The sequence below is a fragment of the Pinus tabuliformis genome, chromosome Q (assembly GCF_031772625.1).
Source record: "Pinus tabuliformis cultivar Carrire ecotype Pingquan chromosome Q, CPIR1, whole genome shotgun sequence".
Lineage (NCBI taxonomy): Eukaryota > Viridiplantae > Streptophyta > Pinopsida > Pinales > Pinaceae > Pinus > Pinus tabuliformis.
This window is the reverse complement of record NC_142296.1, coordinates 50,797,418-50,814,967: the sequence shown is the minus strand read 5'-3', so window position 1 is coordinate 50,814,967 and position 17,550 is coordinate 50,797,418. Positions and strand designations below refer to the sequence as shown.

Below are 17,550 nucleotides of genomic sequence, written 5' to 3'. Positions count from 1 at the left end.
TTATTATTATTTAACCTTAAAGGGAGAGCTCACCATGTTGCTGTGCTTCAAATACAATTTACATTGCTTAATTGAGTTTCATCTCTTGCAGATTTATAAAAGGCGAGGAATAATAAACAGCTCTCCATTGCACTCCAAGGAAGCCTAATCAAAACCGAAGCTTTCCACTTAATCAGGGCAACTTTGCACACTGAACATCATACAATGGGAGTCTGAGAATACTTAAGAAATGAAACATCCCTTTAACTTGATTTAAAACTGGTAGGAAAAGGAAAACACGGGTGAATTTGCAGGCTAAAATTAGATATTCAAGAATACTTATTTCATCTATTTGTTACTGGAAGATCATTTCAAGAATTACATCTGGAACTCTTCCACAAGCTAGAACTTTGCAGGTATAATAGGCATTGACTATCATGGGAAAGAAGCTTGAAATACTGCAAAACTGAGTTTAAAAATGACAGCACAAATCAGAGGGGAAACATATGGTAAAAATGCATTAGTCTGTCTGTTCTGACCTTCTGCAAAAGCTAATCGAACATGTACTTAACAAATAGCTTTGGAATTACAATCAGCAGGTGTTTCAACTATCTCTGATGTCGAAGGCCATTATGATTTCTTCAATGTTTGTTTTAGGAAGTCAAAAATTCCATCCAAGCAGTAATTGTATGAGAAGTCAGTTTTTCTGGACAAGAGATGTCGTGTCCCCAAGCTCCAACTCGGCGCCTTGTGACAGTCTCTTTGCCTCTTCCTCATCAAAAGATGCCGCAATCTCTTCCAGAGTTTTGCCCTTTGTCTCGGGCACAAAGATATATATGAAGACTACACAGAGGACTGATAGACAAGCAAAAAGGGAAAATGTACCTGACACAGTAATTGCCCTAGAAACACTCAAGAAAGTCATTACCACTATCCCACTAACAATCCTGTTTACTATTACACCCAGACTGGCTGCCTGTGCTCGGAGCCTCAATGGAAAAATCTCAGACCCTAACACCCAGCATACCGGCCCTAATCCGATGGAGAAGAAAGCAACATTGCAGCACACGGCCAATATAGCCAGAATCACAGCTCCCTTATTGGTTTCAGATGTGTTTTCTATGAAGTCAAATCCCATTGCCAATGCCATCAAAGATACAGTCATTCCAAGGGCACTAGTAAGCAACAATGGTCTCCGCCCAACACGATCTAGCAAAAATGTGGCCACCAGGATAAATCCAGTCTTTGCAAAACCCACTGCAACGGTGGCAGCAAGAATCCCGTCTTGGCTATGAATTCCAGCTTTTTTGAAAACCACTGGACTGTAATAGACTGTTGCATCAATGCCTGATGCTTGCTGGAAGAATTGAATCCCTAAGGCTATGATAAGCAGTCTTCGGACCAGGGGAGAGGGCCTCAGGAGCTCAAGCCAGACTCCTTCCCCATGACTCTTTTGGGCATCAGGGGAATTGGATATGTCTAAAGAAGTTCCCTCATGCCCACCTGATTCATGGGCATCATCATTTCCCTGAACTCCTGCAGCATCCATAATTTGAGCCAATCTTGCATCAGCCTCAGCTTGATCATCCGAGGTCCTTGAAAGTACCACCATGGCTTCTGGGATCCTGTTTTGCATAACAAGCCATCTAGGGGATTCGGGCATGGCAAGGACACCTAATCCAAGTAATAATGATGGAAAAACCCCCAAACCAAGCATCAATCTCCAGCTCAGATGAGCAGGAAGCCCTGACAGAAAATAATTGGAGATGTACCCCAAAAGAATCCCTACATTGATAAAGATTTCAGGAAGTGATGTGAGTGCCCCTCGGCTGGATGCAGGGGCCAGCTCAGCAGTGTAGACTGGGGCAATCACTAGAGCAAACCCAACACCAAACCCAGCTAAAAGCCTGCCTCCCATCAACAGAGGAAAGGAAGGAGCCAAACCCATTACAGCTGCACCCATCAGGAATATCAGTGCTGCCAAAGACATTGTCCATCTTCTTCCTATTGCATCTGAGGTCCTGCCTGCAATGGCTGCTCCCGCAAGAGAGATTATATTCAACGACCCAACAACAACAAGTACCTCTTCTTGTACTTCTATTATAGCCAGATCCTCTTGAATAAATATAATTGCTCCACTCATAACACCACCATCTGCACAATACCGTCAACAACATAATAAAAGAGACATAATTTATTTCAGTGTGCAGCTGACAGATACCTTTGTATGTGCAATCTACAGCCAGGGTGGGGTTGTGCAATCTATTAACTCTCACTGTGGGCATTGTGTCCATTGACTATAGGAATTTCTGTGAACTCAGGACATCCACCAAACCGGTCTACATCAAACCTGGAGGACAATTTCTGTGAAGTCAAGACATCCACCCTTGAGTTTCTCCATCTAGAGGTGCATATCTGACTAGGGTTTAGATAGGTCCGGGCCATGATCCGCTTCATAGAGCTCCCTGATGTTCAGATCGAAGGGGATCGAGGTGCCTCAGATCGCTGTCCTCTCTCATCCATCCACGGACGCTTGGCCTCTCTTCGCTGACGCTTGGTTTCTAAAAAGGTCGATGATCTAATGGTTGGAGTTTATTCCATCGTCTAACAATTGATCTAAGGGCCCATAACGAGACACCGCGGCACAGAGGGGAGTTTCTCTCAGAGGGAACGCCTTACGGCGTAATTATATTTTGACCCTTTAGACTCCTATATATATATACCGAGGAGGTCGTGTCATTTGAATAATCCAAGAATTGTTCATCTTTGTGATGTTAAGGGAGGTTTCCCCCTCGAAGTGGCTTATTAGCTAGTCATTGATCTATCTTTTCTTATGTTCACATGTTGTTTTTTTATCTAGATACATAACATATGGCTACTAAAAGGGTAGCCACTAACAATTATAGAGAGTGCGATGTTCTTTCTCTTAACCTCACTTAGTCGACAAAGTTGACACCAACCATGCTACCATGATTGGTAAGTTGAAGTAATTGGGTAATAACCTTTTCAGGTTGAGTTTCTATTGTTTTTTAAATAATCTTAATGGAATGCATGTCATGTATGATTGTCCAAGAATGGGTATGAGTAAGGCAGAGAGATGTTGGTACATAAGATTTGGTAAAATCTTAAAATTTGTATGAGTTGCCCATGATGGACAACAATATAAAAAGTGATTACTACAATCACTAGTCAAAAAAAATAATGGTAGATTATATAAGGAAAATGTGGGTTTGTAAAACAATGAAGCCTATGGGAACAAAATCTAATGCATCGGTGAGGCTATGGGTGTGACTATGAAAAAGGGGATGATTGAGGACCCACTGAGTCACAACAACTTGGGTGGAACTATGAATTTAACCTTCTTGAGTTAAGGAGATTAGTGATGAAGTGTTCAACCTAGGTTAGAGGGGTAAAATAAGTTGTGCAATGTTGGCATGATTAAGGAACATAAGGCACTAGTAGGAGGAGAGATGTTGAGGGACTGCTAGATCAATTAATGGCACCCTTTTATGTTGTGTCATCCCTTAATGGACACGTTTTTCTATGTTAATAGGCCCTGAATCAACACTTGAAGTGTGAAATCCTGAATCATGTATGTGAAAGAGAGAGTGATAATGAAACTCTTGATGTTGAGTTAATCTGAATTATTGGTAGGCCAAAATTTTGATAGCCATGTGAATATTTTTCTCGAAATGAGTGTGATTTTATGAAATGATTATGTAGAGATAATGTTTCCTTTTAATTTTATTAACATGCAGTTGAACATGATTAAATGATTAACTACGTGATCATTTTAAAACCAATTTAGTTGTTGTTGTAGTAATAATATATTAAAAGGATTTTATGCCCAAGAAACTAACATAGTATGGCTAACTGTGAATGCATAGTTGTAGGGAAAAAGGTCTTGGATATGGCATGGGATGTAAGCCCGTGATGAAATCTAAATATATCACCACCTACAAATAGCCATATGTTATGAGAAAAGTCTCATGTTTACAAGACTTGGCCTTTATATGAAGCAAACTTGAAAATTAAAATTTTCATTCAATGTATATAGAATATATGTCATGTAAATTGAATGTTGTGATACATGTGAAATGTTGAATTTTTCCAAGAAGGATGGATAAATGTTGTGAAGCAAAGAGCCTAGGAACAAGGCCACTATAGTGACACTAGAGCATTATGACTAGTAAACTCTGTTACAGCAAGTAGGCGAGATGTCATGGCCATAAGTCTCTAACAATCCTTTCATTGTTCCCATGAAGGTAAAATTTTGATAAGGTATATTACTTGAGGATGGCGATTCCCTCGACACTGAAATAGCGAACAACTGCCAGGAAGGGGAGACATGAACACACTCACCATATTAGGAGTGTGAAGTGGTGTGTCTAATGCAAATAATGTGATGACCCTGTTACCTGTCAAAGCTCATGAAGCAAAGTGAAATTATACATATAAGTATTAAGTTGAAATTTCATTTGTTGAAATACATGTTACCTCGTGAAAATTGAGATTTCCTATGGAAAGTATTTAATGATTGTATGTGGAATTGGTCAAAACACATGTTTGATATTGGTTTGTTGTTGTAGGTACTCAATAAAGTGTTACAAGTTTGAAAGTATCTGGGTTGTGAAGAAAATGCCATTAATTAAGTAGTGAAAAGGATAAAGGACTTGAAAAATGATGGAGTTATGCAAGAGCATGAATGTTGGTGTAAGTGCAAGGAACTAGTACATATACTGCCGCAATAAGAATTTTTTTATGTTCATAATTATTTCTACATAGTCTGACCATACTGCAGGTGAATTGGTATTGGGCATGGTAAACATGTAAGACCATAAGGAAAATTGACACTTACCATAACAAGAGAAAATGTGTTGAGAAGTGGGGAACCATGTGATGAAAAATTTAAGTCCCTTGACAAAACAAGTCAAAATATAAACTCTATATGATGAAAATTGAAATGATTTCTTAGCGAAATTCTTAAAATAGCGTCGAATAATAATTGTGTGCACTTGATGTAGATAAATATTATGAACTAGAGGGCCTAGGAACAAGGCCACTAGAGAAACATTATACTCCCAAGAAAAATAAACTATGTTAGGATCAAGGTGGTAGGATCGCGTGGCTATAAGGCTAACGGTTTCTTCACCAATTCTATGAAGGAGAACCTCGGTCATGTAGATCAGGCAAGGAAGGGGATTTCCTAAACATTGAAATGGTGAGAAATTTTCCTTGTGAAATACTCACTAGATCAAGAGTGTGAAGGGGTGTGTCTAATGCAAATAGTGAACTAAACTTGCTACCTATGGAAGATTGATGAAGTAAAGGATAACCATACATATAAGTATTATGTTTGAACAAATACCTTATCCAGATTTGTGAAACTTAGGAAAAAATTTACACTTAGAAAAAGGTCATAATACACATGTTCACTCATAAATGTTATAGGAATGCCAAAGGTTTACAAGTGGCTAGATAGTGCTAACATGATTATATGGCAAAATGGGTGAAGAGGACCATGTTGTGGATGTAAATGAGGACACATTGAGGAACAATGCTACAATAAAAGAAAGTTCACTACAACAATCCCTGTGATTGGCTCCCTTTTTTGCTTCTAAGGACTATTTTAGTGTATTTTTCTCCAATTTTTTGAAAAAGTTGAAATTATTTATCAGGATGGAATTATTTTTTACTTTTTTTTTGCATCGGCCAAAAAATTTAGGCGTTAATAGCATCGAAAATAGTTCCATAAATAGCGCCAACAATAGTGACGGAAATATCACCAGAAATTGTGCCAGAAATAGCACCAGTAATAGTGTCGGATTTAGCTCCCCTTTTAACGCCTTGGTTAGCTCCCTTTTAAGCGTTGGATTTAGTGCTCGATGTCCCTAAATAGTTAATTAATTGAGGTGTTGGGAGTTAAGTGGATAAGGGCTTTGAGGATTATGGGATTTAGGGATTTGGGGTATAGGGATTAAGGGTTAAGAGCTAAGGGATTTGGTGCTTATGGGTTAGGTAGTTTAATGGTTAATGGCTTAGGGATTATGGGTTAAGGGATTAATGTTTAAGTGCTTAGGGCATAGGGGTTTATGGATTAAGGGATTAGGGATTAGGGCTTAAGTGTTTAAGGGTCGATGGCTTAGGGGTTAGGGGATTTAGGGATTTTGCATTAAGGGATTAGTGATTAACTAGGGTTGAGGGATTAAGGGTATAATAGGGATTAGGGCTTAAGGATTTAAAGGTTAAAACAGGCTTAGGAGTTATGGGATTTAGGGATTTATCAGAACTCCCTAGAAATGTCATGGAACATCTTCCAAAACACCAATCACCAATGTCATCCACCGATGTCACACGGTGAGCATTGTATGGGGCCAACATTGAAATTTCTCCAAACTATTCTTGTATGCATCGAAATTTGACATGGTTAGACTAGACACATCCCTTGAAAATATGTGTGGGTTTCAAGACTTAATGATGCTTTATGTCCCCACATAATCTTTGAGATCGTCCAAGTTTGCATCAACATTCATCATGCAGTCTCAGTATCATCATTTTTATTCCCATTTATGGAATCTTTGTCGGAACTCTCTTGAAATGTCATGGAACATATTCCAACACACACATCATCAATGTCGTCCATCGATGTTGCACGATGAGTAGCAAATGGGGCCGACGTTGAAATTTCTTCAAACTATTTATGTATGTGTTGAAATTTGACATGGTTAGAGTAGACACATGCCTTAGCGGTATGCGAGGATTTCAAGACTCAAGGATGTGTAATGTCCTCACATAATCTTTGAGATCGTCCACATTTGCATCAAAATTCTTCATGCAGTTGCATTTCATCATTCCTCATTCCCATCTATGGAATCTTTGTCGAAACTCTCTTGAAATGTCTTCCAACATGCCCATCACTAATGTCATCCATCGACACCACATAGTGAGCAGTGAATGGGGCCAATATTGAAATTTCTTCAAATTGTTCATGTATGTGTCAAAATTTGACATGGTTAGACTAGGAACATGCCTTGATGGTATGTGATGGTTTCAAGACTCAAGGATGCCTGACATCCCCGCACAATCTTTGAGATCGTCAATGTTTGCATCAACATTCATCATGTAGTCTCATTTTCATCATTCCTCATTCTCATCTATGGAATCTTTGTCTAAACTCTCTTGAAATGTCATGGAATGTCTTCCAACATGTCGATCACCAATGTCGCTCAATGAGCAATGAATGGGGAAAACGTTGCAATTTATTCAAACTATTCTTATATGCGCCAAAATTTGACATGGTTAGACTAGACACATGCCTTGGCAATATGCGAGGGTTTCAAGACTCACGGATGCTTGATGTCCTAACATAATCTTTGATATCGTCCATGTTTGCATCAAAATTCATCATGAAATCTCATTGTAATCATTTTGCATTCCCATATATGGAATATTTGTCCAAACTCTCTTGAAATTTCATGGAATGTCTTCCAACACGCCCATCACCAATGCCATCTACCAACGTTGCACGATGAGCAGTGAATGGGGCTAATCTTGAAATTTTATGCATAGAAATTTGACATGGTTAGACTAGGAACATGCCTTGATGGTATGTGAGGGTTTCAAGACTCAAGGATTCCTGACATCCTCACATAATCTTTGAGATCGTCAACATTTGCATCAACGTTCATCATGTAGTCTCATTGTCATCATTCCTCATTCCCATCTATGGAATCTTTGTCGAAACTCTCTTGAAATGTCATGGAATGTATTCCAACATGCCCATCACCAATGTCATCCACCGACAACTCTTAATGAGCAGTGAATGGGGTCAATGTTGAAATTTCTTCAAATTGTTCCAATATGCGTCAAAACTTGACATGGTTAGAGTAGGCACATGCATTGATGGTATGAGATGGTTTGAAGACTTAGGGACATCATTCTCAACATCATAATCATGGTTTTGATTTCCATCATGTTTAGCATCCAATTTAGCTTTTTAGATTCTAGTTTGTTTTCCTATTACGGATTAAGGGAAATAAGGATTAATTAGGCATGATATTTTTTCCCCAAGGAAAAATCGTAATTTCCATTAATATTTGAAAATTATATAATGTAGATGCTTGAAGAAGCATATGCTGTAAGTTGTGGTGAACCACCTTCAGATGTTTTTGTACAAAAAACCCCGTAGGGTATATTGGTAATATGTGCATAATTACATGTCCAAAAACTAAATATATACATAACACTGTTCTGGAGAAAAAAGTACTAGCAGTTGCTCAAAAAGTCATGAAATCAAGCCCTGTCAGGCCCATGTATTCTTTGGTCGATGATAGTACTAATAGAAGTCCATTCCCCTCTGTTCCTGGATCAACCATAGGCCTCGACGCTGGATGGCAGCCTCCTTGGATAACTGATTGGAAATATGGTTGTGCTCCCTGTAGATGTGATGACAGACGATGAAGTCAAATTCAGATTTCAAATGCAGTGCATTATCCAATATATTCCTGAGTGTGTGTGCATGACAATCAATTAGGCATGATATATATGGATAAGAGATTATAATGATTAAGGGTTAAAAGTTAGATATTTTAAAAGTGCAGGAATAAGATGGTTATGGGTTAAGGTTTTTAGAAATTAAGGTATTTTGTAATTAGGATCCTTGGGGATTGGGGTATAAGGGTTATGGGGGTCATAGGTTATACTAGTTGGAAGTTAGGAATCAAATTTATATGGATTTGGTGTATAAAATTTATGGGCTATTGGGTCTTATAATAATAGGATGGGGATTAAGAGTCGTAAGGGTTTTAAAGGCTGACAATTATATATAATAATCATTAAAGATGACACATATAAGTGATTAGGAATTATAGGGATTAAGTGTTACAAAGTGGGGGTGAGTAGTTATAGAGTTTATGGGTTACATAAGTTAATGGCAAGGGGGTTTATGCATAAAAAAGTTATTGGTTAAAGATTATATTAAATTAAGGGTTAGTAAAGTTAAGGGGTTAATTAGTAGGTATACAGTGGTTAGTGATTATAGAGGTTAGGTGTTATATATTTGGGGTTGTTAAGGTTGCTATATAAGTCACCTTACGTAGGTTAATGAATATGAGTGATAAGGGTTATGGTTTGGGAGTTATAAGAGTTGAATATTATATGGGTTATGGTATAGAAGATTAGTAAGTAGAGGTGTTAATCATTATAGGTTATATTTTATATCGATTAGGGATTCAAGGTTAGAAATTAGGAGCGATAAGGGATTAAGGGTTATGAGATACATGGGTCACTAATGAGGGCTTATCATGGTTAAGTGTTTGGGGATAATTCTTATAATGGATAAAGGTTATACATGTCAAGGGTTATGGGTTAGAGATTAGGGATATAAGAATTAGGGGTTACTAGTTAGAAAATATAAAGGCTATAACTTAAGGGTGATAATGGTTAAGAGATTTAAGGGTTAGTGTCTGGTGGTAATAGGAGTAAGGGGTGATATAACCTACATGGACTAGCAGTTAGGGTTAAATGTTATTAAGGTAAGGGATTACAATGGTTAATTAGGAATTAGGGTTATGGTTAAGGATTATGTGATTTGGTTCAATGGTTATATAAGTTATATAGGTTCTGATTTATAGAGATCACTAATTATAGGTTAAAGTGCTAGTGAAAAGGGTTTCATGGGTCAAGAATCATAAGTGTTGGGGGTGATATGTTAGGGTTTATAGGTGATGGGGATTAAAGGTGGGAAAATTGACATGGGTTATGTTTTATAGATGTTACCATATATGGGTTATAGTGGTTCAGATTTAGTGAGTATGGGGATTAAGGATTGTGGGTTAGTTATTAAGGTTTATAAGGGATAAGGATAAGGTTTATAAGGTCACACAATGGGGTTTATTAGGATTTATATATGTTTGGGGCTATGGGATAGAGGGATTAAGGATTATGTGGGTTAGAAACTAGGGGTTTTGAATTATGTGTTAGGGTTTATTAGGGTTATTTGTTAAGGGTTAGGGGTTTTTTTAAGGGGTTATAAGGTGAGGATTTATAGGGGTTGGGAATTTTCAGAGTGTTAAGGAGGTTATAGTATTTATCAACTATAATGGATATAATAATTTAGGAATTTTGGTTATTAATGCCAAGTCCAAAGGATATATGCATTTAGGGATAGGGGTTATTTGGTTTAAGGTTTAAAAATGAAAAGGGTTTGGACATGTCATATAGGTTATGGGTTAGGGAATATAGGAGTTAGAGAATATGTTTGTATATGGGATTAGGTTATGGATCATATATGTTACTAGTTAACAAGTTGTTATGAATGAGAGTTTATTAGTGATAATGGTTACATTTTAAGAGTTAAGGGTGATAGGGTTATGCTTTTTGGGATATAGTGGTTATGGTTACAAGTTATATTAGATAATATATGTTAGGGGTCAAAATTAGTAGGTGTTAAAGGTTGTAGGGGTCTGGGATTATAGTTTTTATGTGTTATACAGTTTGGGGGTGATAAGGCTTGGACATCAGGGGGTTAGTAATTATAATGGTTATAGATTTAGGATTAGGAATTAGGAGTGATAATAGTTATAAGGAATGCCCATGGGGTGTATGGTATTTAAGCCTTTTGGGTTAAGGGATGAGGGATTAAGGGTTTATGGAATAGGGTTTAAGGGTTTACAGTCAATGAATTAGGGGTTAGGTGATTTAGGGATTTTGTGTTAAGGGATTAGGGCTTAAGAGTTTGAGGATTAGAACTTAAGGGTTTAAGGGTCAATGGCTTAGGGGTTAGTTGATCTAAGGATTTTGTATTAAGGGATTAGGGATTAATGGTTTAGGGCTTAATGGTTCGAGTATTAGGCTAAAGAGTTTAAGAGTCAACGAATAGGGGTCAGGGGATTTTGAGCTTTTTTGTTTTAGGATTATGGATTAAGGGATTAGGTCTTAAGGGTTCAGGGATTAGGGATTAGGGGTTATGGGATTAAAGGTCAAGTGCTTAGACATTAGGGGCTGAGGGGTTTTAAAGGGTAAGGGCCTAATTATTATTGATTAATGGCATTTTTCTGTAAATTTATAATTATTTTCTTATTATAAATTTTATTTAATAGCATATGGTGTAATTTTTAATATATTTTTTAATCAAGATTGATTTGGATTGTTTTTTCTTTCCAAAGGGATAGGTATTGAGTTGCATTAAAAATATTCTAGTTTGAAGGACATAACCTTTTAAATCAAATTCCAGTATGCTCCCTTCTAAATACCAAAATTCCCACCCTGTTACGTTCAAAAATTTCTTCAAAACACATAATGCTTTACTAACAAGGTTTTTCCCATATTTCCTCCAAAAAACTCCATTAAAAACTACATATCGAAATTGCATATATATATATATATATATATATCTATATATATATATATATATATATATATATATATATATATATATATGTATGTATGTATGTATGTATATGTATATTGTATATATATGAGTTGAAATGACCTGGTCCTCCTCACATTCTCAACTTGTTGTATGTCATTTTCCCCCATATCATCGGTACTGAAACTGAGTTCCTTATCTTGTTGCATGTTTTTTTCCCCAAAGTCTTCAAAGTTTGAACTAGGTTCCTCATTGACTATTATTGGTTATCCGTCGACTCTTGTGAACTGATGACCTCCATTGAATTCCTCATTGCGTGTCATCTCGTTGCCATCCAGCCTTCATCTAAGACTCTCCACCCTATATTGCATCATTTATGTTGCCATCTATAAGCGCTACAACTTCAAGTCCAAAAGACCTAATGACCTAGATTCTCTCACCTACCGAAATTAACCAAGATCTTTTACTTATGTGATGTTAGCAAAATTGCATGTGAAAGAGTATGAAAAACAACATGTGCATACCTTAAATAAGAAGAAATATAAAGGCAACCATCAAATCAAAGAACACACACAACTTGATAACGGAGTTTGTCCAGTGTAGACTACGTCTCCGGGTTCGATGTCAAGAGTGGGGAGGTCGCGTCATTAAATGTGGCAAGATTATGATGAGTATATGATGTGTTCTTTGTCAATACAAGGAAGAACTCCCTTAACTTAAATGGCATGTCTCTCCACGATACGCTCTTCTATAAGAACTCTCACTCATAAAAGTTCTCCTTTCAGCATGACAAAATATCAAACTCTCATATGAAGTGGCATACAAGGATCCTCCAACAAAATAGTAAACAAGGATCTAAACATCAAATCATCATCTCAGCAAAAATCAAAATAAGACATGGCATCAGTGCATATTATACCTCCACTTCCAGGGATGGCCTGAAAATGCACACCTTTGTTGAAGAAACAGATAGCATGGTTGAATTTCTGGAGAAAAATTGTGAAATCTTACTCTAAACTCGACCCCTTTCTGACTCCGTCAAATTTGGGCTCCCTGGGAATCTCAAATATTCCTCAAAGATTCTCTTTTGTAGGTTGACTAAAACTCAGCTGCTCAAATGAAGAAACTGATCATACCATCACATTCCTTGTGAAAAACTGAGTAAAATGAGTATAAAGTTGGTCTGGTTCTGAAACTGTCATTTTCGAGCCTCTAGGGAATCTTTCAGATTCCATGCATATTCTTGTGTCAATGTTCCACCTTCATGGTTCCACCCTCAATATTTTGATTTTGAAAAACTACTGCTCAGATCAAAAAACCGATTGCGCCATCAGACTCTTGGTGAAATTCTAAGTAAGCTGAGTATAAAGTTGGCATATTTCTAACACTGTCAAAATTTAGCTCCAAGGAATCTAAAAGATTCCTTGCTCAGGGTTCCATTGCATCATGGCTTTTCCAATAAATCATGGTTGCAAAAGTCGTGGTCTCGCTCCGTTCATGCGCTCGGCTCTATGCACGGTTCCTCTTAGCATTTCTGTTGAATGAAGAAAAGTTTATATAATGGTTCTCCCGACGAATTTTACAACATGCAAGTTGTCCTGTTGGTTATTGAACCTCATGTTAAAACATTGCCCCTCCAGCAGTGGTGGGGTTGAACTCGTGGAATCTCATATATATATATATAGACACACACACACACACACAAACAAATTTCGGTATGTGGGTTGATCTGCCTAAGAGTTGGATGTCATTGTCATTCACATGTTAACCATTTCATATTTCTGCCAATATTTATATAATATGTTTGACTATTGGTTCTGCCAACAATCCTGAAACTATTCATTGTATAGCTTCGTGCCTCAACAAATTTGTAATAGTATATCGTTGATTTGTTTTGACCACATTCCATTTGAATATGGATTCAACCTTATGCCATATATAACCCATAATGTATGCCATTTTTTCCCATGGAAAAATCATAATTTTCATTATAAAAATAAAATTACATGTTGAAGATGCTAGGTAGCATATGAGTTATTAGTGGTCTGGCCACTATCTATGTTGTTGTCTCAAAAATATATGTTGATCCCATCAAAGGGAGATTGCTATGAATAATTACGTATGAAATTTCAGTAATATATAGACATAAATATGATATATTTCAAATATTTACAACAAAATTGTGCCATAAAATACTCAAAAACCAGGGCCCCTAACCCCATCAAAATTTCCCATCCATGAATGGGAAGTGATAATAGTTGTACGTGTCCATATCTTGTTGTTTATGGATCACCCAGACCCCCTTGGTAGGTGTGTGGCTTCCTTGGACAGCTTATCGGAAACTTGGTTGTGTTCCATGTATATGTGGTGACAAGAAGATATGTCAAAATGTGTTCTTAGTCTCAAAGCATCATCCAATATGTGTCGTAGTGTGTGTGTGTGTTACAAACAGTTTGTTGATTGAACCATTTAATAATGATCTGTGAGTCACCAAAAATCTGTAAATTTCGACATCCTTTGACAAGAGCAAAAAATAGTAAATGTCGCAGAGATATAAGTTTTGCAAAGTTATTTGCCCCCCCCCCCCCCCCAATCCCATTTGAATCCTCTAGAAGTGTGTATGATTGATATGAAGGAGTATGCCTCCCGAGTATCCTGTCCCAGCCAATTGTTCTGAATCTGTAATTGTGCAGTTACCTCGGTCCAAATGGAAGTAGTGGTTGTGCAATTTAGGAATAAGTGATCACATGTTTCCATTTCCTTCTTGCACAATACACACCAAGTCGAGCCATGAAATGTGCATTTAAGTAGGTTGTCTTCAGTAGGAATTTTATTCTGTAGGATGCACACATAAACAGTTTTTCCCGAGGGGTCGCCTTCGGCTTCCATAAAACAACCCACCACCATTTCATTGCAAGGGGTTTGTGTTCAGCATTAATAAGCAAGTATCTGTGTTTGGGGGAGTATTTCCCATTTGGTGAGTGTGACCAGTTAGTTCATCCTCCCACTCGGTAATCCGGACATGCAATTCCATTAATGCTATTACATAGTTTTGCCAATTGACCTGCCAGCATGGTGGGATATTCATTATGATGGTATTTTTCCATGCCTGTCGGAACATATTAATATACTCTGGATCTGCAATATGTGCCAAATTGGTGTGTCCTAAGTTCGATAGATGTTGTATCAGCCCTAGTGGGAGTAAATGAGCATTCCCACAACCAATCTAGGGGTCCATGCCAATCCGAACAGAGCTACCATTGCCAATTTTCCATGTCAATCCATCCCTAACATGGTTCAAAGTGTTGAGTACCGCCCTCCAGACTATGGATATGTTGTTCCTGTCCCATGTAGGAAGCCTGATCCAGTCATGCAGATGTAGTGGAGAAATGTATTTCTGATAAATAACATATGTCCAAAGGTTCTTGGATGATAGGACATTCCATCCCAATTTTGCAGCCAGAGCACAAGCAAAGTAATCTAGATTCTTCAAACCCCATCCCCCCCATTTCATTGGAAGTGTGATTTTGTCCCATCTAACCCAAGCAAAGGTGTGTCCCACTTGTTTTCCCCTCCAGATAAATCTGCAGCATAATTGTTGTATTCTTTTAATAATGCCCTTTGGTATCCATGCCAATGAAATCCAGTAAACCGGAGTGGCCTCCAGGACAAATTTGATGAGAATCAATCTCCCTGCTTTAGACAACCACCTATGATGCCAGATATTTAATCTTCTTTCAATTTTCACAACCAACCATACCCAGTCAGTAATCCGATAGTTTGATGGTTTTAACCTGAAGCCCAAGTATTTGAGTCCCTCCTCAATCTGTAGAGTGATAAATGGGAAGTGATGAAGTGCTGAATGGATCTCATTTTGGTTGCACCCAAAGGCTAATAGGGTGGATTTATGATTGTTGCATTGCATACATGTAGCGACGTAGAATAATCGAAATGCGGCCGCAAATGCAGTGGAATCCCCTAATGATCCATTCAGAAATATGATAATGTCATCCACAAATAGGAGATGTGTGAGGATGCAATTGTTTGTGATCTTGATACCCCTCTGTCTACCCTGCATTCGATCCGTCGAGATGAGCCTACTCATACCTTCCATGATCATTAGAAATAGTAGAGGGGAAAGTGGGCAACCTTGTCTCAGTCCTCTTTCTGCATGGAAGAAGGAGGATGTTGATCCATTGATCAAAAAACTATATGATACATTGGATATGAAACACATAATCCATTGGATGAATGGTAGAGGAAATCCAAGATGGGTTAATAGCATTTGAATGTATAGCAAGTTGGTGCGATCAAATGATTTTGCCAAATCAATCTTAAGTATCATGCCTTTGAGGTTCTTGGATTTGATGGAATGAAGGGATTCTTGTGTTGTACCCACTTCTTCGTGAATTTGTTGGTGATCAAGGAAAGAAAATTGCTCTGAAGATATATGCTTAGATAATATGGGCTTGAGGCGATTTGCTATGATCTTGGCAATTATCTTGTATATACAATTGCAGAGGGATATGGGTCTATATTCTTCAAATCTCTGTGGGTCATCAGACTTGGGTATGAGAGCGATAAATGTAGAGTTGAATGCATCATACATTTTCCCACTAGTCCGGAATTCTTCTATGATCTGAAGTAGCTCCTGTCCAATCATGTCAAAAAATGCAATGTAAAATTCAATTGACCATCCATCTAGTCTAGGGCTCTTATCCTTCTTAAACCACTTTATAGTGGCCTCTAATTCCCCCATGGATACTGGAGTAAGTAGTTCTTCACCTGTATCTTGGTCCACATATCTGGGGAAAAGTCTAGCTACCCTAATGATCTCTACAAGATTTGCCTCTGGAGGAGCTTTGAATAATCTCCCAAAATGCGAAATACCAAGATTGGCCAATTCATGGAAGGTCTTTGCATGAGTTCCCTCCTCATCTGCAAGTTGCCAGATGGTATTAATGGCTTGACACCCATTTGCAACACGATGATAGAACTTGGTGTTCTCATCCCCCTCCTTTAACCAGATGGCCCTGCTTCGGAGTCGCCAAGTTTCCTCCCTATCTTTCAAGATCCTATTCCACTCGATCTCAAGTTGGACCAAATTTTCTTTAGCATCAGTAGAGATAAACCCTCGGCTCTTCGATCCACTCAATTGTTCAATTTCCAGTTCAGTGTCTCTCAGGATCTGCTCGTCTTTGATCCTCTTACTCTTTGCCCATTTAATTGATTTATGTTTTAGGATTACCATTTTATTTGCAAATATCTCGGAGGCTGATAGACCCGCCTGAGCTGTAATGGATTTCCAATTCTGTGTGATCATTTATATTAGCTATCATCTTTAAGCCAGGTTGAATTGAACTTGAAAGGTGCATTGGGTTTTCGTACACCGCCTGCAATCTCCAGATAAATGGGGTGGTGATCCGACAACCCCCTGATCCCACCCATTGATGATAAAGGGGAAATTGATCCAATAAAGTCTCCTTAACCAGAAAACGATCCAATCTTCTGGCTAGTGCAACATCCCTAGTCCTTCGATTTCGCCAGGTGGGTTTTAAGCAGGGCATGGGTATATCAATCAACTGGTGATCCTCTAGTAGGGACAAGATCTCGTCTGATAGCGAGTCAATCTGTGCATTCATGCCCTAGGATTCGGCATGTCCAAGAGAGAAATTGAGATCCCCCCTATAATGATGTTCTCAACTTTAAAGTAGTCAAAATCAAGTAATTTCTGCCAGAAAGTGATCTTATTGATACAAGGTCCGTAGACATTAATAATCCTCAGCTCCCTTCCAATCTCTATTGAGTATACATCAGCTCTGATGAATCCTACCCCCCCAGGAGTTTAATAGTCTTATGGATCTGGGGTCAATACCCAATAACAAACCACCAAATCGCCCTCGGGCATCCAGTGAAATGAAGTGCCATCTAGGTAAAATAGCCTCAAGAATGGGAGTAATTTGTGTTCCCTTTACAAGTATCTCCTGTAAAAATATAATTTCCACCAATTCTAATTCCATCATTGATATATATAATCGTGTTTTGTCCTTTTATGTTGGTTTAGGAGGTTAATGGTGGCATGTCATGTGTCGAAGGCCCATTGGTCATTTCATCACCACATAAGCTAAGCCGGTCCCACATCCCTTCTGATGGTCAAAAAATGTTCATGCGAACTCCAATTGAGGTGTCATTTGCTCATTAGG

At 38.0% G+C, this 17,550-nt stretch overlaps 1 protein-coding gene across 1 annotated transcript; it reads right to left on the bottom strand.

The window, feature by feature from the left end:
* Nucleotides 1–656: 656 nt before the first annotated feature.
* Nucleotides 657–2,122, bottom strand: LOC149218257 (putative polyol transporter 4). Its single transcript, XM_089382371.1, has one exon. The coding sequence runs from the start codon at nt 2,120–2,122 to the stop codon at nt 677–679; it is 1,446 nt and encodes a 481-aa protein (XP_089238497.1). The 3' UTR covers nt 657–676.
* Nucleotides 2,123–17,550: the final 15,428 nt, after the last annotated feature.

What these genes read in the sequence shown, in the direction of transcription:
- LOC149218257 (XM_089382371.1), bottom strand. Translation starts at nt 2,122, where the DNA reads ATGAGTGGAGCAATTATATTTATTCAAGAGGATCTGGCTATAATAGAA.